General features: G+C 53.0%; 1 protein-coding gene across 12 annotated transcripts in view; it reads left to right on the top strand.

The window, feature by feature from the left end:
• Positions 1-25,931, top strand: part of TBC1D16 (TBC1 domain family member 16) — an 82,730-nt gene that overhangs the window by 54,692 nt on the left and 2,107 nt on the right. For 3 of the 12 annotated variants that reach the window (XM_044744498.2, XM_070483765.1, XM_070483766.1), the window contains exons 4-12: positions 11,277-11,438; positions 12,443-12,590; positions 13,491-13,658; positions 14,162-14,310; positions 14,869-15,003; positions 15,818-16,004; positions 17,987-18,166; positions 21,066-21,212; positions 22,315-25,892. In XM_044744498.2, coding sequence (XP_044600433.2) covers positions 11,277-11,438; positions 12,443-12,590; positions 13,491-13,658; positions 14,162-14,310; positions 14,869-15,003; positions 15,818-16,004; positions 17,987-18,166; positions 21,066-21,212; positions 22,315-22,563 — 1,525 coding nt within the window. In that variant the 3' untranslated portion in view covers positions 22,564-25,892. Of the gene's footprint in view, positions 1-11,276; positions 11,439-12,442; positions 12,591-13,244; positions 13,317-13,490; positions 13,659-14,161; positions 14,311-14,868; positions 15,004-15,817; positions 16,005-17,986; positions 18,167-18,703; positions 19,740-21,065; positions 21,213-22,314; positions 25,893-25,931 lie in introns of those variants that run through there. The other 9 variants (XR_011493969.1, XM_070483770.1, XM_070483769.1 and 6 more) reach the window with 9 other exon arrangements.

Genomic DNA, 25,931 nt, shown 5'->3' with positions numbered 1-25,931 from the left:
TGAGGTAAGGGTCCGACATCATTCTTTCACACGTAGATATCCACTTGTCCCAGGACCATTTGTTAAGAAGACTCTTCTTTCCCCCGTTGAATTGTTTTGGCACCCTTGTCGAAAAACAATTGGCCATAGAGATATGGGTTTATTTCCGGACTTTCAATTCTATCCCATTGATCAATATGTCTATCCTTATGGCAGTACCACACAGTCTTGATCACTGTAGCTGTGTGATAAGTTTTGAAATTGGGAAGTGAGTCCCCCAACGTTGTTCTTCTTTCTCAGTATTGTTTTGGCTCTTCTGGGTCCCTCGCATTTCTGTGTGTATTTTAGAACCAGCTTGTCGATATCTGCATAAAGGGCAGCTGGGATTTTGATGGGACTGTATTGAATCTATGGATCAGTTTGGGAAGCATCGCCATCTTAATAGCATTAAATCTTCCAATCCGTGAACAGGGACATCTCTCCATTTATTTAGGTCTTCTTTACTTTGTCTCAACAATATTTTTGTAGTTTTGTGTACAAGTCTTAGACTTCTTGTGTGTGTTGTAAATGGAATTGTTTCTTAATTTCATTTTTGGATTGTTCACTGTTAGTGCATAGAAATGAAATTAATTTTTGTCTGTTGATCTTGTGTCCTGCCACTTGGCTGAATTCATTTCTTAGTTCTAATAGGTTTTTTGGTGTGTGGGTATGAATTCCTAAGGATATTCTGTAGGCAAGATTGTGTCATCTGTGACTAGAGGTGGCTTGACTTCTTTCTTTCCAATCTGAATGCCTGTTATTTCTTTATGTTGCTTAATTGCCTTGAGTATAACCCCCCGTACAGTGTTGGATAGAAGTGGCAAGATCAGCCGTTCTTGTCTTGTTCCTGATCTTAGGGGAAAAGCTTTCCGTCTTTCACCATTGAGTATGACGTGAGCTGTGGGTTTTTCATAGATGTTGTTTATCAGATTGAGGAAGTTCCTTTCTATTTTTAGTTTGGTAAGTGTTTTCATTATGAAACAGTGTTGGATTTTGTAAAACGTTTCTTCGGCAGCTATTGAGATGATCGTGTGGTTTTTATCCTTTATTCTATTAATCTGGTGTATTACATTGATTGATCTTCGTATGTTGAACCACCTTTGCATTCCTGGCATAAATCCCACTTGGTCATGGTGTATAATCTTTTTTATATGTTGTTAGATTTGGTTTGCTAGTGTTTTGTTGAGAATTTTGTGTCTGTATTCATGAAGGATATTCACAAGGGCCTAAACTTTCCTGTTCTTGTGATGTCTTTGTCTGGTTTTGGTATCAGCAAGTGTCTTTATACAAAGTCGAAAGCGAAACACACAAAAGAGGATGATAAATATCTAAAGATTTCCCAAGAAATAAAGGAAAATCAGCACGTATTGGCTACCTGCTACATGTCAGACACTCTACTTAGCAACTTCCCGAAGGATGAAGAGAAATCACCATGGAGAAAGTGATGTTTAAGCTGGGCCTTGGAGAATGAGAAGAAGGGCAATAGGGAGAAGAAGGCAGGCAGCCCAGAGGGAGGGGCCTAAGCAAGCAAATGCCTGGAGAGAGGACCCCACAGGGTGGAAAGGAAGTGAGTTGTCCAGTTTGCATAGGATATGTGCGGGGCAGGTAAAGAGGAGTACTGGGTTGAATAATGTCTCCAAAATTCATCTCCACCTGGAAACTCAGAACGCGACCTTATTTGGAAATAGGGTCTTTGCAGATGTAATTAGTTAAGATGAGGTCATTCTGGATTAGGTGGGCCCTAATCCGATGAGTAGTATCCTTATAAGAAGAGAAAACAGAAACACAGAGACGCACACACAGACAAGGGCCAAGTGGGGACGGAGGCAGAGATTGGAGCGATGTGTCTTCAAACCAAGGAAAGCCTAGGATTGCCGGCAACCCCCGAAGCTAAGGAGGGAGCCTCCCATTGACCTTCAGAGGGCGCCTGGCCCTGCTGACACCTGGGTTTCAGACTTCTGGTCCCCAGAGCTGTGAGAATAACCTCCTACTGTTCAAGGCATGCAGTGTGGTACCTTGTTGCAAATAGGAAGCTTGTACAAGGGAGAAGGAGCAAAGATGAGCTGATGCCAGTTCCTGGAGCATATTACAGGCCAGGCGAGGCCTGGGCTTTCCTGGTAGACTGACCGCAGGCCGTTCTGAGCCAGGAGCTCGGGGCCAAGGGGAGGGGTAGACACGTTTTCAGGGATGCTTTTTAAAAGATGTTGCTTTTTAAGAGATGCTTTTAAAAAATAGAGCTTTGTTTTCCTCTTTATCTTCCTTTGTTTTCTTTCTAAGTTGTTGTCTCTGGGAGTCGAACACCACATGGGTCAGGAGCTGGAGCTTTGGGTCTGCCGCCCCTGGCTGTCCACACCCGCTCTGCCATTTATCTCCTGCGAAATTTGGGGACGTCGCTCCTGGCCTCAGTGTCCTTAGCTGTAGAATGGGGTTAATAATGGCTCCCTCATGGGGTTGCTATAAGGAAGTCTTTCAAGCTCCCTGGCACGGAGGGAGCCGCCAGTGAATGGCAACCACGGCGATGAGTGCTTATCTGTGCCTCACTTTTTCCTGTACTTTTTTTATTTTTGAAATTATCCTTATTGGTTTTACAATATAGAAAGCAATGCAGACTTCTTGTAAAAAAAAAAAAAAAAGAGTGTAGAAGATTAGCTTATTATTTCTGATTAAAAATGATACATTATTCCTTTTAGAAAAGTTGTGAAATAAAGAACAAGATGAAAATAAACTATAATCATACCATCTAGAGATGACTGTTATTATAATTTTAGTGCAGTTTTCTACTTCCATAATGTATTTATGTAAATATAAAGTATCTATAAATATACATTATATATAAAGCCATATTGAGATCATATTTCACATAGTTTTGCATCCTACTTTCTTCATTCAACGTAATAGTGTGAGCATTTTCTTTGGTCGTTAAATACTTTTATAAAATGTTTTGTCATAGCTTAATGGCGTTATATCATATGAATGTGCCACAATATATTAAAATATTCTCCTATTGTTGGAATTTAGCAATAATACTGAGTTGAATATTGGTATTTTTTACAACTTTATTGAAGTATAATTGATGTACGATAAACTGCGTATATTTAAAGTGTACAGTTTTCTGAGTTTCGACATATACCTAACTCATGAAACCATCGCCGCAATCAAGATAATGAACATGTCCATCACCCCCAAAAGTTTCCTTGCGTCCCTTTATAATCCTTCCTTCCCTCCCTCCAGCCCCTGCCCCCAAAGCGACTAACCTGCTTTCTGTCACTGTAGGTTAGTTTGTGTTTCCTAGAATTCTGTATAAACCAAATCATGCAGTCCCTACTGCTTCCAGCCAGCAGAGTGATTTTGCGGTGTATCCACATTGTTACGTGTATCAGCAGGTCCTTCATTTTTATTGCTGAGTCGTAGTTCATTGCCCGTATATACCACAATTTGTGTATCCATTCACCCGTTGATCCCTGGGTTGTTTTCAGTTCTTAGCTATTACAAATAAAGCTGCTGTGAACATTTATGCAGAAGTCTTGCCTGTGGACATATGTTTTCATTTCTCTTGGTAAATGGCTGGGTCCTACAGTAGGCGTGTGTTTTACTTTTTAAGAACCTGCCAAAGTGCTTTCCAAAGTGGTTGTAGCATTTCTCATTCCCTCGAGCAGTGTGTGAGAGTTCCACTCCTCCGGGTCCTCATCAGCGCTTGGTCTGGTCAGTCTTTTTCGTTTTAGCCAATAGCAGTGTGTAGGAGCAGCTCATCGTGGCTTTAGTTTGCAATTCCCTGATTAGTAATGATACCGAGTATCTTTTCATGTAGCCTTTTGAGTCTGGCTTCTTTCACTTAACATAATACATTTGCGATTTGTCCATGTTGTGTGTATTGGTGGTTTCTTCCTTTTTACCACTGAGTAGTATTCCATTATACATACGTACCACTGTTTATTTATCCATTCACCAGTTGAAGGGCTTATCTGTTGATTCTTGTTCTTGCAATTATGAATAAAAACTGCTATAAACATTCACACAGATTTTTGTGCGAGCCTTGTCATTTATCTTGGATAAATACCTAGCAGTAGGATTGCTGAGTGGTATGGTAAATGTGTTTGAATTTATAAGACACTGCCAGACTGTTTTCCAAAGGGGCTTTTTCATTTTACATTCCCACCAGCAACGTGTGCAAGTTCCAGTTACGCTGCCTCCTGGCCAGCTCTCTGTTCTGTCAGTTTTCCTTTGTTTGTTTTTCAGTCATTCTAATACGTGTGTAGTGTGTCACACTGTATGTCTTTGTGTCGCATTGTGGTTTCCATTTACGTTTCTGTCATGATCAACGATGTTGAGCACCTTTTCATATGCTTATTTGCCACCTTATTTGATGAAGTGTCTTGCCAAATCTTTTGCCCATTTTAAAATTTTGTTGTTTGTTTTCTTACTACTGAGTTTTGAGGGTTCTTTATAAATTGTAGATATAAATCCTTTATCAGATATGCATTGTGCAAGTGTCTTTTCCCAGTCTGTGGCTTGTCTTTTGATTTTCTTAATGATGTCTTTCAAAGAGCACAAGTTTTCCATTTTAATGAAGTCCAGTTGATCGATGTTTTTCTTTTATGGATCATGCTTTTGCTGTCGTATCTAAGAAATCTTTGTCTAACAATACCACTGAGTTTCAAGAGTTCCCCGTACATGCTTTGGATACAAGTCCATTATTGGACATATGTGCTGTGAATATTTTCTCCTAGGCTGTGGCTTGCATTTTTGTTTTCTTTAATGGTGTATTTTGAAGTTAGGTATCACATCTCGGTCTGTGATCCATTTTGAGTTAATTTTTGTGTATGACATGAGGAAAGGGTTGATGGTAATTTTTTGCATAGTGATATCCAGTTGATCTCACCATTTGTTGAAAAGCTATTCTTTCTCCGTTGAATTGTCTTTGCATCTTTGTTGATAATCAATTGATCATAGTTGTCTCTTTCTGAACTCTCTACTCTGTTCCATTGATCTAAAAGTCTACCTTTTCACCAATACCAAACTGACGTGATTACTGTACGTTTATAATAAGTCTCAAAATCAGATACGTCCTCCACCTTTGTTCGTTTTAAAATAATTGCTTTGGTTATTGTAGGTCTTTTGCATTTCCATATGAATTTTATAGTCAGCTTGTTGATTTCTACCCAAAAAAAATCCTGCTAGAATTTTGATGGGGATTGTGTTGAACCCTTAGATCAATTTGGCAAGATTACCATCTTCACGATGTTGACTGAGTCAATCCATGGACATGGTATAGCGCTCCATCTATTTAGGTTTCCTTTAACTTTTCTCAGCAAAGTTTTGTGTTTGTTATTTGTTGGACTTATTCCTAAGTATTTTATGTAGGTTTCTTTTTTTCTTTTTGCTATTATAAATGGAATTTTTCTTTATTGACATATAATTGATATATAACATTATGTTGGTTTCAGACGTTGTGTTGTCAAGCTGGAGCTACAGTGTTGAATTAAGAATATGCAGATATGACCTGCTGAATGAGGGAGCACATGCCACCTACACGGGGTCAGCTCCCACTTTGGGGAAGTGAAACCCATGAGGCCATTTGGATTGAAGGCACAGTTTCAATACACCCACACAAAGGAAATAGTCATAAGATTTATTACTTACAGTTCCCAGAAGCGAAGGGGCGTATGAGCCGGGGAAAGGGCAGTTGTCCGTCCCAGGTCATGACTGAGCAGGAGATAGAGAGGAGGGTAGCAAGCACCTGCTACCCTGGTTGGGATGGACGTCAGAAACTTTTCATAGGCTTAATTCTAAGCGATTATTTTAAAAGATGCCCCCGGGAGAGATAAAGGGAGAACTTACGACAAGAATCCTAAATTTAAGTCCTTATCTAAATGTGCAGACTCTGGATGTGAGCAGGGTTATCCTACTTTAAATTGCCTAGGCAGCAACTCAGAAAAATGAAAGTTGTTTTCCTCAAAAGCTATTTTCTCAAAAATTGTCTTTCTTATCCCAGGTGTATAACATAATGATTCCACATTTGTATATATTGCAAAACGGTCCCCACGATGAGGCTAGTTTGGAATCTTTTATTTATAATATTTTCCAATTGTGTGTTGCTAGACTTTAAGAATACAATTGATTTTTCTGCATTAATCTTTTATCCTGCAATCTCACCAACTTCACTTATTAGTTCTAACAGTTGTTTTGGAAATTCCATGGGATTGTTCATGTAAACAACCATATCATCTGCAAATTGGGACCGTTTTCCTTCTTCTCTTCCCATCTTTATGCCTTCCTTCTCTTTTCCTGCCTCGTGTGGAGGCTGGAGCCCCCAGGGCTGTGTTGACGAGAGTGGTGAGGGCGGGCATCCTCGCCTATCCCCGTCGTGAGGGAAAAGGTTGGTCTCCTACATGGGGTACGATGGCAACTAGAGTGACGCAGGTGCCCCTTATCAATGTGAGGTGGCGCCCTTCTAGGCCTACTTCCCTGATGGTTTTTGTCATGAATGAGTGTTAGATTTTTGTCAGATGCTTTTTCTGCATTCATGGGTGTATTTTTTTTGGATATTTCTGGCTCTTAGGATCAATACCTGGAAATAAAAGTAGAGGATGAAAATGCATAAACATTTTTAAGCTGTTTGCATGCTATTTCCTGGTTGCCATTCAGGGCAATTTGACCGCTGTAGAGTCCCCCCGGTCGTGCAAGAATGTTTCCCCAAACCCTTACCTACAGTGAATATTCTAATTTTTAAATTACTGGCAATTTCGTAGACTTCCCCCTAAATGATATCTTATCCCATTTGCATTTATTTCATTACTCTGGACCTGAAAATTTTATTGGTTATTTGTATTTATTCTCTAGTGATTTGTTTTTTCTTATCCTTTTGACATTTTTCTATTGGGAATTTTTTCTTTTCTTTTTGATTTACATACTTTTTTCATATTAGAGATGTTGATCTCTGTCATATGTATGTCCCAGTTTGTTCTTTGGCTTTTTGTTTTGTTTTTAATAGATTGTATTTTTTTAGAGCAGTTTAGGTTCATAACAAAATTGAGCGGAAGGTACCGAGATTTCCCGTATACCCCCTGCCCTGCCCACATGCACAGAACCCCACTATGGACACCCCCACCGGTGGCGCATTTGTTACAATTGACAAACCTCAGTTGACACATCGTTATCAACTAAAGCCCACAGCTTACGTTAGGGCTCATCTTGGTGTCGTGCATTCTGTGGATTTGGACACGGGTAATGACACGCATCCACATTACAGTATCCTACAGTCATTTCACTGCCCTAAAAATCCTCTGTGCTCCGCCTGTCCACCCCTCCTTCCCGCCACCTCCTGGCCACCACTGATCTTTTTACTGTCTCCATAGTTTTGCCTTTTCCAGAATGTGATATAACTGGAATCATACAGTGTGTAGGCTTTTCAGACTGGCTTTTTTCAATTCGGAATATGCATTTAAGGTTCCTTCATGTCTCTTCGTGGCTTAATAGCTCATTTCTTTTTCGTGCTGGATAATATTCTCTTGTCTGGGTGGACCACAGTTTGCTTATCCGTCCACCTACTGAAGGACATCTCGGCTGCCTCGAAGTTCTGGCAATTATGAGGAACCATCAAAGGGGGGCATTATTTCCAGCCCCCCTCACCCCATCGTTCCCTCTCCACACACACAACACCACCCTCCAAAACCTGCACACCCTTCCCAACATGCCATGCCCTGCTCTCCCCATGGGGTGGGCTGAAGTTTCCAGAAACCAGATTCAGGATGGAGGCTCACGCTGGCAGAGACATGGGCAGAGGCCCCCTCTCCGCTGCTGTGGCCAGAAGGACTGGTCCCCTGGAGGAGGAGGAGCTGATTTCAAACCAGGAAAGAGCCCCAGAGAGAGGGCCCACCCCACTCCTTCCTGCAGCAACTCGCCTCCACAGGCAGGAGCCTGCTTAAACCCTTTACAACTCCCAGGGGGAAATTATTGGCATTAATTAATTGATTGATTAATTCAGGACACTATACTTGAGACCTGGGGCTCCATCGAATTATTGTTCAGCTGACTCTAAAGGCTCGGAACAAAGAAAAGCAGGAGCATTTAGAAGTTTGAATATTTCAAAATAGTAAAATCTGGCCCCAGTGTCTCTTTGACCTTGAGAACCACAACTCAATAATTTTGGAGGTTTCTTCCTCCCTCCTCAAACCTTTTCTGAAAGTGGACACTTCTGGTATGTGTGTATCAGTTATCTATTGCTGCGTAACAAACGACTCCAAAACATAGCCGCTTGAAATAGCAACCTTTTATTTGCTCACAGTTCTGGGCTAGGCTGGTGCTGCCGGGCTCTCCCTGGCTCCTTCAGGCAGCCGTGGCCAGCTGGAGGCTCGACCGGGTGGAGGGTCTGCAATGGCCTCTGTCCATATGGGTGGGGCCTCCGGTGCTGACTCTCATCTGGGCCTCGCTCCTCGTGGTCTCGTCTCTCGTGCCTGGGCTTCCTTATCTGGCAGCAGGGTGCACCAAGAGCGAGAATGCAGAAGCTGCCAGGCCTCCTGAGGCCAGGCTCCAGAGCTCACAGAAAGGCGCTTTCACCGCATCCTATTGGCCAAAGCAACTCACAGGGCCGCCTGGATTCCGGGGCTGGGGAATCGACTCTGTGCCTCACATTGCGTGCGTTGCTGGGTGGAGAAAGAACTCACTTGCTGTGTTTTGCGGTGGCGATGCTGGCGTTTCTCTTTTTCGTTTCTGTTTTTGCATTTTGGTGATCCTTAGAGCACAACAAAACTAAGAAACGCTGTATTTCCTAGCGTTTAGCATCTTCTGGTTCTATCTATAAAACATTTTAAACTTGCAGTTTGGAGAATTATTGCCTAAATAAACTACCCTTTTAATTTTAATGCAGCACACATAATAATTTTATGACCAAACCAAATTATAACCAGCACATATGAATAGTCTTAAAACCAAATTGCTCCACGTGTGTGAAAAGATGAAAAATAAAAACTGTGCATATTTCAATTTCCCCAAGATTTTATTTCCTTACAATTTTTTTTTTTCTATGACTTCAAAATTCCCAGACCTTTTACATTTTCATCCCAGGCATGAGCATTAAATGACTTCGCGTCCTATGCCAGGCCTGTGCTGGGAGCTGGAGATGCAGCAGCAGCCAGGGTACAGTCGTGACCCTTGGCAGGCGATGTCGTCCTCCATGACCTCAATGGCCATACAGTCATCTGCCATCACAGACCCTAAATAACAGGGAGCTGAGGCTTCCGTCAACTTTGCTCCAGTTTGAACCCCTGAAACCCCAGCTGTAGGTCCCAGGCATAGTGTCTTGAATTAATTAATCAATCAATTAATTAATGCAAATAATTTCCCCCTAAGGAGTTGTAAAGGGTTTAAGCAGGCTTCTGCCTGGAGGCAAGTTGCTGCAGGAAGCTGCGGGTGGGCCCTCTCTCTGCAGCTCCTTCCCCCCCAGGGGACCAGTCCTCCCACTGCAACAGCAGAGCAGGGTCTTCCCCCCGTGATTCTGCCAGAGTGAGTCTCCATCCTGGCTTGGCCTGCCCCACGGGGTGAGCAGGACGCCCCAGGTTGGGAGGGCGTGCAGGTTTTGGAGGATCCGCTCGGTGCCTGTGGAGAGGGGAGGATGGGGGGGCGGGGGCTGGAAATAATGCCACCCTTTGGTGGCTCCCCTCCAGCTGGTTTGGAGGCCAGCCCGGGATGGGCCGGCCGGCCGGGGACGCACGCCGAGCACATGCTCCCCGGCCGCTGCGGCCGCATTGTTCCATAAGCAGATTATGAAACGCCGCATGAAGTGGCCTGGCGGGGGGGCTGACTTCAGACCTGCGACTTGCCTTGTTTCGCAAACAATAATTGCACAGCGCAGCCCAGTCAGGGTCCGCTAGGGAAGACGGGAGAATCCCTCAGCCTTTTGGGGTCCGAGTTTGCTGTGTGGCCACAGTGGTTCAGCTTATCCGGCTATCTTGCCATCCGGGTATCTATCTTGACCTGAGGCTGTCTCCTCGGAAAGCCCAGGTGCCCCACAGAAATGGAAGGACCAGGCTCTGTCGCCTCCTCAGACGGGTGGGGAAGAAAGCTCCCTCCCACCCCCCAGGCCGGGTGTTGTTCTAGAAGCAGCGAAGGGTCTGAAAGGGCAGCCTTTCTCTTTGAGGAAGTTCCGAGTACTGAGGGACTGTGCTCAAATCATCCAAGACTGGGTACCCGCTGGAGGAAGAGGTGCCTCTGACACTTTTATGTCCTGGGCTAAAATGAGAAAGCAGGATAAGGCGACAGCAGGGGTCTCTCTGTAGGATGCTGGGCTCAGAGTCCAGACCGAAGCTTGCCCTTAACCTGCGTGGACGTCAGCAGGGATTTGCTGGATGTTACCATTAAATCTCAAGAGGGAGCATTTAGCCTGTGGGGTGGCTGAATTCATGTAATAAAATATTTTGCAGCTGAGGTTCTAAACAAATTCATGAATTTTTTTTTAAAAAAAGCAGAATAAGTGGGGTTGTATTGTGAACTTCAAACTTAGAGGCAGTTAAATATGCCGGTGAGGACATGGGCCACAAAGCTTGGGTTCAAATCCAGCTCTACCGCCTGATAGCTGTGTGGCCTGGAGCAAGTTACTTAATCTCTCTGCGCCTCAGTTCCTCTTCTGTACAACGGAGGTAACAACACTACCCATCCCAGAGGGTGGGCCAGGCCCACGCTGAGCGCTGAGCGTTTGTAAATGTTCCTTGTTTGTATTAATAGTATTAATAACCCAAGTGTTTCCTTACTGAACCAACACTTTTTCAGGAAAATAGTGAACCAATCCAAATCCAAACGGAAGCCCCGTGCTGTCCGAAATGGTCATGAAACAGCTCCTCTTAGGAAACCCTGAGGACCAGGGAGCCCAGCACTGAGCGCTGTGCAGCCATAGTCTACACAAAGCCCCATTTTTACCCTCGCGTTGCAAATGTGGAAACAAAGGCTCAGAGGGGCTTGGTAACATTGCCAAGGTCACACAGCAAGGGCCAGTCAGTGTGACCTCTTCTGTCACCTTGACCACTTACTGCCTCTATTGAAGTGGAACTGAATTTGACCACGAAAATGCTTTCCCATCTACATGAAAATGTCACTGGGCATGACCTTGACGGGATTCCTTCACTCCTGGTGTCTCAGGAGAGCCTGTGACGTGCACGTGTGTTTGGTGTGCGTGTTTCCACGGTTTCCCCCAGCCCTCCCCTGCCCTTCCCCCCTGGCTGCATGGACAGAGAAACGTGTGGCCATCACCTGACCTGCTCCAGCAGCTCCCCCTCCAGCGCGGACGCCCACCTGCGCTTCTCGGACAGTGACGGCCTCCTGCAGACCCCGCGCTGGGACGAGCCGCAGCGGGCGTGTGCCCTGGAGCAGATCTGTGGCGTGTTCCGTGTGGACCTGGGGCACATGCGCTCCCTCCGCCTGTTCTTCAGGTGAGCTCCATCTCTTGGTGGCTTCCCAGAAGTTGGAGGTTGTGCCGTGTCCGGGCGCGGGCTGGGGTTCCGGGGTCAGGGCCCCGGCTGTTTCACTAACGCCAGCATCCCTAAACCAGTGCTTCCCAACATCACTGTCTCATCAGCAGTGGTACCTACTATGACTGCCCCACGGGAACCTGGTCGGGTGGCTCCCTAACTCTTCCATCTGCCCTCAGGGTGTTGGTAGCCGGCTATTGCTTGGAACTCTGGCTTGGGGAAGAAGCGAAGAAGCCAGACCAGGGCTGCACAGAGAGTAGCGTCTGCAGGCTGCTCCCTGTCACCCACCCAGGGGCTCTGCGGCTCGCCCGTGTGCTCAGGACCGGGCTGCGGCTTTCTGATGGGTGGCCCATGGCTATTAGTGTCCTGCCTAATAGTTACATCTCTCCTCCCGAAAGGCAGGGTGGCCCAGTGAGAGACAGTGCCAACCACAGACCTGCTTAGAAGAAACAGGCGCGTCACTGGAAGGGGTTGCCCCACCAGAGACACATTCCGGCCTTTCACGGAAGGGCGGCGAAGGTGGGGCTGCCCGCCTGATGGATGTGCCGTGAATTTCCCTGCAGGAGTCTCCCAGAGTGCCACCTGTGAATGATGTTCTCTCAGTGCCCGCCCCACCTGGGTTCAAAACCTGCTTCCACTCCGCTGGTCTCCTGGAGAGAAAGGACTGGGCGGCCTGGCGGGTGGGAGCGGGGGCGGCAGGCTGCTCTGGCAGGTCTCCCGGGAGCGAGGCCGGCCCTGCATCCGGGCCTCCCCAGGAGGGAGCTGTCTTGCCTTCTTCAGCAGAGGGGGCAACGGCATAATTCTGTCCCCCTCCCACCGGCAGCCAAACTGCACACACAGGGACACTTCCCGTTTCCTGCCTCTGAGGTCGGGCGATAGCGCGGTCTCTGATTAGGCCTGGAAGTAAAAACCCGTTGTTTACGCGTTCTTCGGTCTTTTCTCTGCCCGCTGCCATGGCCGCTCAGCGACGAGGCCTGCACCAGTGGCCAGCTGGTGGTCGCCAGCCGGGAGAGCCAGTACAAGGTTTTCCACTTCCACCACGGGGGCCTGGACAAGCTGTCGGACGTGTTTCAACAGTGGAAATACTGCGCCGAGACGCACCTCAAAGACCAGGTAGGCCAGAGGCCCAACCGGGGGTCAGGGGGGTCACCTGGCTGCCGGGACCCCCTGCCCTGGGTCCAGGACTTCCCCCGCACAGGTCTCTGCTCCCGAGCCCGAGGCCTCCCGGGTGTGACCCGTGGTCGCTGGGTGGCTGATAGAACAGCAACTTTGGGCTTGAGACATGGGTTTGAGAGGCCCAGGGCTTCTGTGAAGTCAGAGCTCGGCACTTGAAAAATCATGTTTTGACAAGGCTTCCTGCCATATTTTGCTCAATCTACATACAAATGTAATAAGAGCTCTCTAATTATCTGTTTAAGATACTGTATGTGCTTATTAGAAATGGGGCTGACTTTAAAATTCCCTGCCTTCCACAGAGCCTCCTGCTGGCTCCCCTTATTAAAGTAGCATGGCGCTTTTTTCCCCCTACATTGAACAACCTTTGATTTTTGAATTAAATGTCAGCTGCAGTTTCGCCCTGGATTCGTGACTGCCCGTGGAGACAACCTGACAGGCGGGCTCCCGCTCACAGAACAGCGACCCCATTGTATGCGGCCAATCACGTGTAATTTATTGCAGGCCCTCCCGGCAGAGGGAAGTTGGGCCGAACGAGGCATTAATTCCGTGTTTGCGGCCGGGGTGGGAGGGAACGCGGGGGGCGGCGGCGAGGGGCACGGCGGTTGGTGGGAGTGGGCCGGCCGGGGAGCTGAGCGGCCAGGGGAAGCCGATGCTGGGATGAAGGTATTTTCATTTTAATTGCGTCTAATTACACTTGCCATTTAGGGGTTTGTGTGCAGGGGCGGGCGGTCCCCCTCCTTTCAGGAGAGAGAGAGAGTCTTTCACGTTCTGGGAAGACAGCACCGCTCCAAAGCCCAGAGTCGGGGACGCTGATCTTGCCCGTTCCCTCCTGTCCAGCAGGTCGCCGACGAAAAGACGTGCATGCGGTTCTCCATCCGTCGGCCCAAACTGCCCTCGTCCGAGACGCACCCCGAGGAGAGCATGTACAAGAGGCTGGACGTCTCCGCCTGGCTGCGCCACCTGAACGAGCTGGGCCAGGTGGAGGAGGAGTACAAGCTGCGCAAGGTGAGGCCGGGCCCTCGGGAGGGTGGCCGGCCAGCCGGGGGGAAGGGGGCCGGGCACCCTCGGGGGCCACCTCCAGGGGGGCCCGTGCCCTTGTGCGAGGAGCTGTGTGAACACGCCCGATGAAGCAATCAAAGCCGCCGGGTTGAAAAAGAAACCTCCCGAGCGGGTTTGGGGGATCCCGCGTCAGCCTGTATAGAAGGGCGCGCGGTGAAATGCAGCACTTGCAAACCCGAGGATTAGGCCGCGACGTGAGAACGACACGTTAATCTGAGCGCCACCCCAGGGGGGGCATTGACATTGAAATGAGCCTGGTTTGTGTCCTGTATGGGAATGGAGGGCCGGCTCTTTCCCCTGCAAACATGTGCAAATTGCAGCGATCTGAATCAAGGCATCAGTTGTCAAGAAGGCGCAGCAGAGCCACCAAAACACACGTCTCCCGGGATTTGGGGGTGCTCTCAGCGGCCCTGTTTTGGCCCCTCCCCAACTTTCGCCGCTTCCTCCAGGCCATTTTCTTCGGCGGCATTGATGTGTCAATCCGGGGGGAGGTCTGGCCCTTCCTGCTGCGTTATTACAGCCACGAGTCCACGTCGGAGGAGAGGGAGGCCCTGCGGGTGCAGAAGCGGAAGGAGTACGCGGAGATCCAGCAGAAAAGGTGACCGCCGCCCGGCCAGCCCGCCCCCGAACCGCGGAGGGAAATGTCCTTTGAAAAGGCAATTGGAGGTGCAATTCAGCATTGATAATACGTTCCGTGACCCATAGTCTCTTTCGAAAATGGGTCTCCCAGGAACGTGAGTGATAGGGTTGGCTAAGTGCAGCCATTATCCCGAGCGCTCAGCCTCGGGACCACGGCCTCTTTAGCTGCATGTCAAGGTCTTAGAATTCGTTTTCAGAAACAGACTTAACGAGGCGCTGACATCCCACGGCTGGACGCTGGGCTGGCAGCCGGCCTCAAGGGGCCAGCCGGGAGCCCACTGCGGAGGTCTGTCTGGGCCTGGCTGACCCCAGGCCGAGGTCAGCTCTCCCCTCCCGGACGCAGGGACCCATGAGGCCAAGTCAATGTTGGGAAAGGCCTCGGACACGCACCTCCAAGTCAGCGGGGAGCTGGAGGGTTTGCAGCGGCAGCAGCACCCCAGGCCCCTTCTGGGGAGCAGGGGCTCTGCTGCAGTGTGCACAGCTCGCTGACCCCAGTGGGTGCTCTGCTCCGGGCCAGGCTCTCCATGACTCCCGAAGAGCACAGAGCCTTCTGGCGCAATGTGCAGTTCACCGTGGACAAGGATGTGGTTCGCACAGATCGGAGCAACCAGTTCTTCCGAGGCGAAGGCAATCCCAATGTGGAGAGCATGAGGTACCCGCCTCCCCTGGGCCACACCGGTCCTCCTCGCAGAGGCCTGGGCCCAGCTCCCCACCTCACTTCCTCACCTGCCCCTCTGTGAGCGTCCCCTTACCCCTCGGGCCTCAGCTGACCCTCTGGGAAGTGGGCAAGCAGCAGCAGCATCTGCGGGGGTTAGGGGTCAGGTGTCTTTCTTCCTTCCTTCACAATGCCCAGAAGTAGAGGATCGTTAGCTACTTCAGCAATGTCGATTGGCCTCTTATGGCCCCAGCGTCCCAGGGAAGCCCTGTAGGTCCCGCCCAAGGCTGCCAGCAAAGGCCCCCATCCTCCAGGCCTCCACCAAGACTGGCCTTGCTTGGCTCACAGCAACCATGGATGAGCCTCTGTCTCCCAGTGGGTGGTCCTCCCAGTGATAAAGCCACATTGAGCCCGGGGTTGGCATCTTTGACATTCTGCTGCTGCCTGGCAAATAATTGCACAAAATTAGCAGCCCATGAAATGTCCCTGCCAGCCCACCCTTTGTCACAGGCAGTCGGCCATTAAGAAAATGAGACCCACATTCCTCCTTCCCCTCTGCTCCAGAGGTCTGGGCATGGTGACTGGTTAATTGCAGGCCACTCAATTTCCCAAGGCTTCAGAGACAGTCCCCAGAGCTGCCCTCCTTCCCCTGAGATCGAGGCGAAGGAGGGGCATCCTGGCAGCCCAGGGTCTCCAGCCTGGGGTTCTGCTGGTGCTGGCCCGGGTGACATGCCACCAAGCAGACAGCAAGGGTGGGCTATGTTGTGGCCACTCTCCGCCAACCGCCCTGCTCTCTGCACCGTGTCGCCAGGAGGATCCTGCTGAACTACGCCGTGTACAACCCGGCCATCGGCTACTCCCAGGGCATGTCGGACCTGGTGGCACCCATCTTGGCCGAGGTCCTGGACGAATCAGACACCTTCTGGTGCTTTGTGGGTTTGATGCAGAACACCATCTTCATCAGCTCTCCTCGGGACGAGGACATGGAGAAACAGCTGGTGAGGCTCGGGGACGTGTGGTCGAGGGCAGCCGGGAGAGAGCACGCTACCCCCTCCCCTTGCTGCCAGGGGTCATGTGTGGTCAGCAGGCAGCAGAAAAGCCGGGTGGGCGTTGCCAGCGTAGTATGGGGGGCTTAGCCCTGGGCCTCTGGGGAAGAGTCAGCTTTCCCAGGAGGGACGCAGGCTGCTCCCAGGCCTCAGGACCCACTCTGCCATCCTCACCCCATGCTCCCTGCAGGCCGGACTATGCAGAGCCTGCCCCTGGGGCCTCCCACCTCCCTGTTCGGAGCATCCCAGCCCAGGCTCCGTCGCAGGGTGAGGAGAGAGGGCCCATCGCAGCTGGTCCTGTGCTTTATCAGACAGGTCTTCAGGTCCGTCTGGGCTGCTCCCTGCCAGGGTCCAACACAGCCAGGGCTCCTGAGTGGGGACAGGAACCGGAAGAGCTCCTGAAGCCACCCTGGAGCCCACTGGGCGGTTGTCACACCCTACCCCGAGGGCAGCAGGCCTTCCCTGCACTGCCCAGCCAGTAGCCCTCCCTGCACGGCCTCCCCTAATCCACACAGACCAGGCAGCACTAAACGCTGGGGCGGGGACAGGCAAAGCTGGGCAAGCCGGTGCCAGGAGTGTTCACTCGTCACTCTTCACAGCACCTGTGTGTTCCAGGCACCTGCCAGGTGCCAGGTGCCGGGCTCTGTGGCCTGGTCTCAGCACCCAGTCCAGGAGAGCGCCTCGGCCTGAAAGCTGACAGCGCGGGGAGAGGATGCTGGGTACAGGGGAGCGATACAGAAAGGGCCCTGGTGACCGAGACGGGAAGGAAGGCAGGGGGACCAGGCTGACTCCCTGTTGCGTAGGGTCTGGCCCTGGGCACTGCCAAGACTTGGCTGAGCACAGCGTTCTGGGCAGTGACACTGTGTGGCCTGGTCTTGTTGGACCAGATGCAGTGAGGGCAGAGCTGGATGCGGGGCCTCGAATGCCAGGGCCATGGACTAACTGTCATAGGGCCACTGAAGACTGGAAGGGAGAGCACAGCGGAGGGTGTGAGGACGAGGGAGCGGGAGCAGGGAGGCGTGGACTGGAACAGAGGACACCTGGGCGGGGGTGGGGAGTGTCCTGAGGGAGGGGTCAGCTGCACGCCTGGACTTGACCCTGCTGTGGGCCACAGGGTGGAGAAACTGGCCAGTTGAGAAGGATCCTCAGAATGAGTTCCTACAAGGGCCCCGTGCCACCCCAGCGGCTGTCTCGAGCAGGAACAATGGGCCACTTGTGTGGGAAGGGGCCTGTGAGTCACCGAGCCCCTGCCCCAAGATCCCCCGGCCCAGCCCGCCCACCCTCGGAGCCGCCATGATGTCAGGTTTCCACAGTACCTGGGGAGGCAATTATGGGGTCTCACCGGATTCGGCCCTGATGGGCTCATGCAGCCCGTGGCCCGGTGACTCGTGACTGCTGGAGATTGATTTTCCGACGGCTCTGGTGAGGTCAGCAGCCCCAGCCAGGCGCTGCCAGAAATAGCCTCCATCTTGTCCCGCGTCACTGGGTGGTGACCTTAAGTGCCGGAATCGAGCATCCTGGGGTTCAGAAACCGCCCCCCCGCTCTAAATCAGCTCTGAAAGGTGATGGATCCCAGCCATCCGAGCGGAAAGTGGTTGGGCGGGAGTTCTGTGGATGATCCGCTTGCACTCCCAGGAAGGACAGGGCGTCAGACACAGCCCACATGGTGCTACACTCTGCCTTGCCCTGGGCTGTGCCACAGAATAGTCTGAAATCTGGGATAAACCAGCAGAGACAGGTGTGAGTCAAATTCAGCGGCAGGATAATATGAGCAGGTGCAGACGCACGTAGCAGATAGAGACCCCGTGAACGGCTCGCCTGCTTTTCAGGGGTGGGGTGCCCAAGGAAGGGCCCTGGTGGGAGTGGGCTTCCTGGGCCGGGCGGGCGGGCCTGCGCGGGGCTGGGGTGCTGACTCGCCCCGGCCTCGCCCCCAGCTGTACCTGCGGGAGCTGCTTCGGCTGACACACCTACGCTTCTACCAGCACCTGGTCTCGCTGGGGGAGGACGGCCTGCAGATGCTCTTCTGCCACCGCTGGCTCCTGCTGTGCTTTAAAAGGGAGTTCCCTGAGGCTGAGGCCCTGCGAATCTGGGAGGCCTGCTGGGCCCACTACCAGGTGAGCCGGGGCGGGCATCGAGGGTGGGGGCCAGGACCTCGGCCCCGGAGTGACAGTCACCATCCCGTACCTGGCCTGAGGGGCAATCAGGGTGCCAGCGTAACTGTGCACTTCCTCTGGGGTCCCCTCTTCTGCAACTCCCGACCCCCCCACAAAACACTGCAGCCCCTCATGCAGCAACTGCCTTCTAGTCCCACGCGGCTGGCTTCCCACCTGCAACTCGCCTCCCAAGGAACTGAAATCGATGCAAATTGCCCGCTGACTGCGCTCATTACCACGTTCTGGGGCTGAGCTCGCTCCTGTCACAACCAATCAGCATGAAAGACACTGAGGGGGCCGAGCAGGCCAGGAAGCCAGTGCCCACCGTGCTGGAGCCAGTGCCCACCCCGCCTGCCCCCATCGGGACGGCTCAGGGAAAGGGTGTGAGAGCCTGCTTCCCCATCAGCCCCTCTAGAGAGCCCAGGACTAGCCTGCGGTCCCCGCCCAGTGATGTCGATTTCCACTTGCCGTCCACCGTTATCAGCATCTCCTCAACAGATTCTCCTGGGAGCGTGGCACTGGCCCCATCACATGGCTGCGACACCCAAATTAGTGACAAGCTGGCGATGTTCAAGGATGGGCAAGTCTCTCTGAATCCATCAGCCTTTAAAAAAATAGTATTGATGCATCTGGGAGAGGGCCGGGACCCTTTCTGCGAGAGCAGGCTCCATCCTCACTGAGCAGCCCCGGCACCTTGCAGGGAGATGGGAACAGTCACCAGCCCGCAGAAGTGTGCCCCCGCATTTCCCACCCTTACGGAGGTCGCTGGAGGACCGTATCTGACAAAAGTGAGTCTGAAGAAACCCACGCTGGTGCTACACTCGGTCTTTGGAGCCATCCGTCCTGCCCGCCTCCCGCCCTCGCCCTGGCCGGGTCTGGCTTCACTGCCCGCCTGGATCAGCATGCTCGACGTGGACATTCAGGGTGAAATATCTGCACTGATCCAGGGAGCACTGGCATGGATGGTCCAAGACGCTGGGTTGCTTTTTGTTTTTCAAAAATCGTGTCGGCTTTGCCAGGCCTTGTTGCGTGTTTTTCATGCAACCCTCAGCCGCAGAGTTGCCGCCTCGTTACATCGTGTTTACGCCAATGTTACAAGTGACCTCTGAGCATCACCCAACAGATGAGGCCCTTTCTCGTGGTGATTTTCATTACTGGGATCTAGCAAAAATCACAGGGTGGGGGCCAGCCCGGTGGTGCAGTGGTTAAGTTCGCACACTCCCCTTCGGCAGCCCAGGGTTCGCCGGCTTGGATCCTGGGCGTGGACCTAGCACAGCCTATCAAGGCACGCTGTGGCAGGTGTCCCACATATAAAATAGAGGAAGATGGGCATGGATGTTAGCTCAGGGCCAATCTTCCTCAAAAAAAAAAAAAACCATCACAGTGGAGAAGCCTATTTGGCCATCTCTGTTGGCTGCCGTTTGCTTGAAGTCCACAAACCAAGTTCACGCCATTTTGGGACTTTCGGCTAAATTTAGCCTTGATCAAATTAGTCGCTCCCGGGTGGGGAGGAGGTAGGATGATGGTGGTGGGGGCAGGCTCATTCATCAGGAGCGAGCCGGAGGGGGCGGTGGGGGGGGGGGTCACTACCAGTGGTGCCTTTGACTTTTAAAGTGACCTCTGAGTGAGAAAAGCTCTATTTTATCCATTTACTACTAGTTTGCCCGTGGGGGCTGGGCTGCCCTGGGCCCTGTCCAGGGAACTGAAATTAGTCCTGCCTGCCGTCCGCTTTATTTAGGACGTGCCCCACCTTTTCCTCCCCACGTTCCTCTTTGGGAGGAGCTGGACATCCTTCCTCTCGGAATCCCTCTGCTGTCTTCCCACCCTGGCCAGGGTTCAAAGAGCTGCAGAAGGATCTCCTGAGCTGCAGCAAGACCATCCTGGATTAGTTCGGAGGATGGGGCTGGCAGTCCGAGGCCCAGCGGCCTAGCGGGTGGTCTTTGCCGAGCGGGTGGGGTGGGGGGCGTTTGCTCCCATAACTTTGGCCCACATCGTGGGCTCCACCCTGCCCGGTTCAGGAACGCAGTTCCGCCTGGCTGGGTGGTCGACATCCAGAGACTAAACACGGGCTTCCTGGTGGTCCATGTCCTTCCTCCTCTCCGGAAGCGAGTGTGAATCAAAGACAGCACGCCCTCAAAGCGTCCGGGCAGGAGGGCGCACAGCACGCACCCACCCACCGGCAGGACCAGCTGTCAGCTTCCTGCTGCGCAGCGGGTGAGGCGGCCTCCAAGGAGGGCGGTGGAGTCCTCCATGGGCTCTGGAAAGACAGTTAAAGACAGCGGATGGTTCTAGCCACTCCGTGGGGACCATCAGAGATCTTCTGCGCTCCACTCTGTTAGGCTCCTATTCCCACCTTCTTACCAACAAACCTAAGAGTCATTTCTGGGGTGCGAGTTGGGACATTTGGCCATGAGGCAGGAGGACACTGACCAGTGGGTGGCTGCCAGAGGTTCTTTCTTGCTGGCGCGTTCCACGAGGGTTCTGATACAGCCTTCTGCATGCACCATCACTCAAGACCTTTACGAACAAGATGTTGGCGTGAGCACAGCTCAGCCTTCCGAGGAAGCGTGTTCTTTGTCCCCATGATGGAGGGCACCCGGAGGGCTCCTCGGAAGAGTAGCAGCAGCCCATGGGGGGCCAGCACCAGCATCCTCCCTTTGGATGTAAGTACTGACATTGCCCATTTGCAGGTGGGGAAACTCAGGACGAAAGAGGCTACGCGGCTTGCCCAGGGCCGCATGAACCCAGACAGACTCACCCTGGAGCCCTCACCCCGCACCTCTGCACTCAGCCTTCACCTGGAGGCAGGGCCCCGGGCTGGGTCAGGGGCCTTACCTGAAGCCTGCTCTCCACCCCCCAGACAGATTACTTCCATCTTTTCATCTGTGTGGCCATCGTGGCCATCTACGGGGATGATGTCATTGAGCAGCAGCTGGCCACCGACCAGATGCTCCTGCACTTTGGAAACCTGGCCATGCACATGAACGGGGAGCTCGTTCTCAGGAAGGTGAGCGCTTCCCAGCGTGTAGCCCAGCCCTCCGTATACATAGACGCCCCCCGCCCGCCCCCTCCCCCGCCCCCCCCCATGCGCCCTGCCCTTCCCATGCACAGAGCCCCGCCCCCGTATGCGCCCCGCCCCCTGCATACCCAGAGCCCTGTCCCTGCTCAGGCCCCACCCTCCGCATACACAGCCACGCCCACTCGTGAAGCCCCCCCACCACCACAAGCCCCGCCCCCGTGCCCTGGGAGCTCCCCACCAAGGCGCAGGGGTCAGCATCTCTGGCAGCTCCTCGGGCTCTGCTGCTGGGCTCCTTAGGGCACCATCGCCCATCGGGTCCTGACACGAGCCTCCCTCGCCTCTTGGAGTGAACAAATTGCCGGGGTTGGTAGATAGGGTCCCCAACTTGGGGCCCTCACTCACAACCCAGAGCCAGGAAGACCAAGAAGGAGGCTTGGGGAGGGGTGGCCACTTCTCACCCAAGGTTAGTGGCATAAAGGGGAACTTTGCTGCCGCCCCACTTCCCAGACTCCTGCTGGAGGTGCTGCTTCTTAAAGCTCTCTGGTGGTCTCCCAGGGGCAGTGAGGAGGGGTCTGGGGGCGAGTGGTAGGGTGGACAGAAAGAGGGCTTGCAGAGGGCACTGTCCTGCACAGGTGGTGGAAACAGGCCCTGCAGGGGCTGGAACAGGGAGCCCTGGGGCAGAGCAGAGGGCCAGGGCATCATAGTGGGGGCTGTCAGAGGGCATCATGGGGAACAGGGACAAGGTGGGCCTGCCGGTTGGGCAGGGGCCCTGTGCTGTCTTCGGCTGCCGTGTTCACCCTTAACAGGAAGGCCATTTGGGGAGGCTTCTTTGTCTCAAGCTATATGTGAGCCTCACCGTGAGAACCTGTGGGTTCGCTCACTGCAGCTGGACCAAGGTGCTGAGTGGGTGTGGCAGGCAGACCCCTTGGCCCTGAGCCTGGCACATAGTGGGCCCCACAAGTGTTGGCTACCGCTGCTGTTGCCCTTTGGCCACCTGGCTGTGCCCCGCCCCTGCTCACTGCCTGTCCTCTCTCTTTGGCCACCTGGCTGTGCCCCGCCCCTGCTCACTGCCTGTCCTCTCTCTTTGCAGGCCAGGAGTTTGCTGCATCAGTTTCGTCTCCTGCCTCGAATCCCGTGCAGCCTGCACGACTTGTGTAAGCTGTGTGGGACCGGCATGTGGGACAGTGGTTACATACCCGCTGTAGAGTGTACGGGCCACCACCCAGGGTCAGAGAGCTGTCCTTACGGGGGCACAGTGGAGATGCCTTCACCCAAGCCCCCAAGAGAGGGCAAGAAGGGCCCAAAGACACCTCGGGACGGCTTCAGTTTCCGTAGATAGGTTGGGCTCCCTGCGCTGGACGAGGGTCGAGGGGACCTCGCTGGAGGTCCTGAGCATGTTGGGGGGGGTGGGGATGGGCATGGAGGGGACAGGGGATGGTAGAAACGTAAGGAAAATGCCTTTGGGCACCATGAAGGGAAGCTTTTCATATTAACGACAAAAAGAGAGTCCGGAAGTGACAGAAGTGAAACCCGCAAGCCACCCAGAGAAAAGCCAGCTCCTGAAACAGGCACCAGAACACACGGTCACTCCACCTGGGGACCAGGCTGGCTGGGTCTCTCGTGGCCTGCCTTTGATGGCTCTCCACACGTCCCAGGAACTCCTCCAGCGTCATTAGCACTGAACAGAGAAGCTGGGGGCTTTTCACCCTTTCCGTGTAAACATTTTATACTGCTGGTGAGTGAAGGAAAGTGCCTGCACATGAACCTGAGCCACAGGCTGTTGCAACAGTATCGGATTCCTGTCCCTTAGTTGGGGAATTTCTACGTGAGGTTCTTCGGTATTGTTTAAAGTCAACCTCACTAAATACAGCAACCAGCTGGGGGCTGGGTGGGTCGAGGGGTGTGTGGACGTGCACACACACAATCCTCTGGAGAGAGTCTGCAGGGTTGAAGGAAGTGATAGTGTATTAACTGACCAACCAGGACAAAGGCACCCACAAGCAGGTAGAAGGACCCCCGTGTCCTGCAGTGTCGGCCGTCTCCTGTCAACATGGGTCTTCTATAAATCAGCTTCTCAGGGGGCTGGATGTAAGAGTGACCACAGGTCGGTAGCCAGCACTCAGGGCGCCTTCTGCTTTCTGTGTGGGAACCGGCTCTTCCCAACACGCTCTCCTTCCCCCAAAAGATTGATGTAAGCCATTTGCACAGAAAGCTGCTTTTTGCACTGGTGGGAGCAAGGAGACTTGAATCCTCCTGCACCTCCTTCTGGGGAGAAAAGTCCTTGAAGTGCTGAGAGCACCGTGGACACAGCCCTGACTGAGGCGTCTTCCTGCTGAGCTTTTCTCTGGAGAATGAACGCTGCTGGATGGGGCCACTCTAAAAAGAAGCTTATCAACAGGAAAGAGGAAGTCCACGGCCTCCTCCCTCAGCTTCTCTTCTCTCCATGAGCCCCAGTCCTCCAGCAGGCAAAGAGACTAAGGCTGGTGCTTCCCGGTCCCTCTGTCCAAAAGCCTTTTGGGGAGCCCATCCTGGAGCCCATCAGTGCTCAGCTCTTGAGGTCCTGACCGCTACAGTCCAGTGGCAGGGTCCAGGCTGGTTGGGGGTGCGCTTCTCCTCTGCTCTGCTTCTGGGAAAGGAGGATTGCCTTTCTGTGTTGGCTCCTGATCTGTTATGGAAATGGCTTGAGTTAGCCAGGCCATACGCAGCCCCTCCTCTAGAAACCACAGCCCCATGAACAGACGTATCAGTTATCCATTGCCGCAGTAATGCCACATAACAAAAAGCCCCCAAACCTAGTAGTCTCAAACAGCACGTGCTTCTCTGGCGCATGAGTCTGCGGCTCAGCAGTTTATGCAGGGTGGTTCCACTCTTGATTGGGCTTGCTCCTCTCTCTGGGCTCAGCTCGCTGCTAAGGCCCAGTGGGGTGCTCACCTGTGTTGAGGTCAGCCTTGGCACCGCCCTGTGTTCTTCGCATCCCTCCTGCGGGCTGCTCCCGGCCCAGGCAAAGGTGCAGGAGCAGAAGTGCACAGGCGCCTTTCCAAGCCTTGGTGGACGCCACCCCTGCCATCATTCTGGTGGCCAAAGCAGTCGCATGGCCAACTCGGCATCGAGGGGCAGGGAAGTGGACCCTCCCCCGCAGTGACAGGAGCTGCACAGTGACCGGTGAGGGCCCGGCATTCAGGGAGGGGTGAGGACCTGGTTGGTACAGTCTGCAACTTCCACCGGGGATCTTGGTCCAAATAACATCCTTCTCTCACCCTCTCCAGCAGCAGAGCATCCATGCATTATCACTGCAATTCCTTGTGCCTTTGGGCTGCCGTTGCCGGGGGTGGGGGGGGGGAGGGGGGTCCCAGGGATCCTCTCACTTTGGAGGGTCCTGGGGCATAGCATTCATTCTGGATCCCCCAGTCCCACAGCCGCCCAAGACCCCGTTCCAAGTGCCCCCCCGCTTCACTCTCCCACCTTGCACCCCTGTGGGCTGGGCTGGGCCCCTGTGAGATCTGTGCCTCTCGGAGCAGCCAGCATCTTGGAACCCGAAGGACCCGCTGCTCTGGAGGGCATGGAGAAGGCCCGCCCCTTGCACGGCTCCCTTAATCTGGATGCAATTAGAGGAAACCAGCCAAAAACCCTGCGGCAGCTGTTGCCCCAGGATTATTCCCAGCCAGCAAAAGGCATTAGGGTGATAATTCAGTCATTAGACGTGGAGCCTGCCCACCGCCAGGGCGTGCAGATGTGGGGCAGTCAGCCTGGCGCGGCCGTCCTCCGTGATGCTGCTCATTTAACCCATTTTTTAAAATGACACATAATGTTATTGGCCGGTGTGCGTGTGCACGCATACTTAAAAGTTTCCCCCCCCTGCTGCTCTCTGTGCTGCTGTTACACGGTGTCGTTGGAGCCTCTGGGGAGAGGGCACTTGTGATGCGTAGGTGCTGGCACGGAAGGGGCAGCACGGAGGGGGCTCGCTGGCCCAGCGGGGCCCGGGAGGGCAGGGGACGCACAAGCTGGGGACACGGTGGGCTTGGGGTCTGGTTAGGTGCAGAGGGGAGCAGTGCGCTGTTCCAGAAGGTTCCAACTCAGGTCCGAGCCGGGAAGACTTGGAACTCACAAGTCTTGGGAATCAGTGTCCCTGAGCCAATTTGAGAGGGAGGGGTGGATGGGCAGGGTGGGAGGAGCCCCGCCCGCCTCTGCAGAGGAGGAGGGTCTGCAGCGCTGAGGGCACAGCTCCATCAGCAGCTCGGTCTGGACGCATCAGCAGGCAGCACCATGTTGTCCTTTGAGTTTTCCCTAAGAGCCCCGCCTGAACCACGCTGGGGGCAGGAGCTGAACAGGATAAAGATGCTGGTCCTGAAACTGGGGTTCCCCCTGGGCTAAGTGGCAGTAGCTGGCAGAGGTCCCCCATCTCCGACCTTGGATGGGTGGACATAGGAAATGGGGCAAAGACGGTGGACTATGGTAGGGGCCTCAGGCTCTCCCCTCGGCTTTTGTGAGGTCCCTCTGAGCTCTCTTGTCTGTTCTTGTCTGGTAGAAATAACTTAGCACAACCAGAGGCACCCACATCTAGAATATACAACTATGTACTGGGGGGCTTTGGAGAGAAGAAAAGAAAAAAGAAGATTGGCAACAGTTGTTAGCTCAGGTGCCAATCTTTAAAAAAAAAAAAAAAAAGAACGAACTTGGAGGGGGCAGCCCCCAGGGTGATGAAAATCT

This window comes from Equus asinus, chromosome 13 (assembly GCF_041296235.1).
Source record: "Equus asinus isolate D_3611 breed Donkey chromosome 13, EquAss-T2T_v2, whole genome shotgun sequence".
Classification (NCBI taxonomy): Eukaryota; Metazoa; Chordata; class Mammalia; order Perissodactyla; family Equidae; genus Equus; species Equus asinus.
This window is presented reverse-complemented; position numbering and strand designations above follow the sequence as displayed.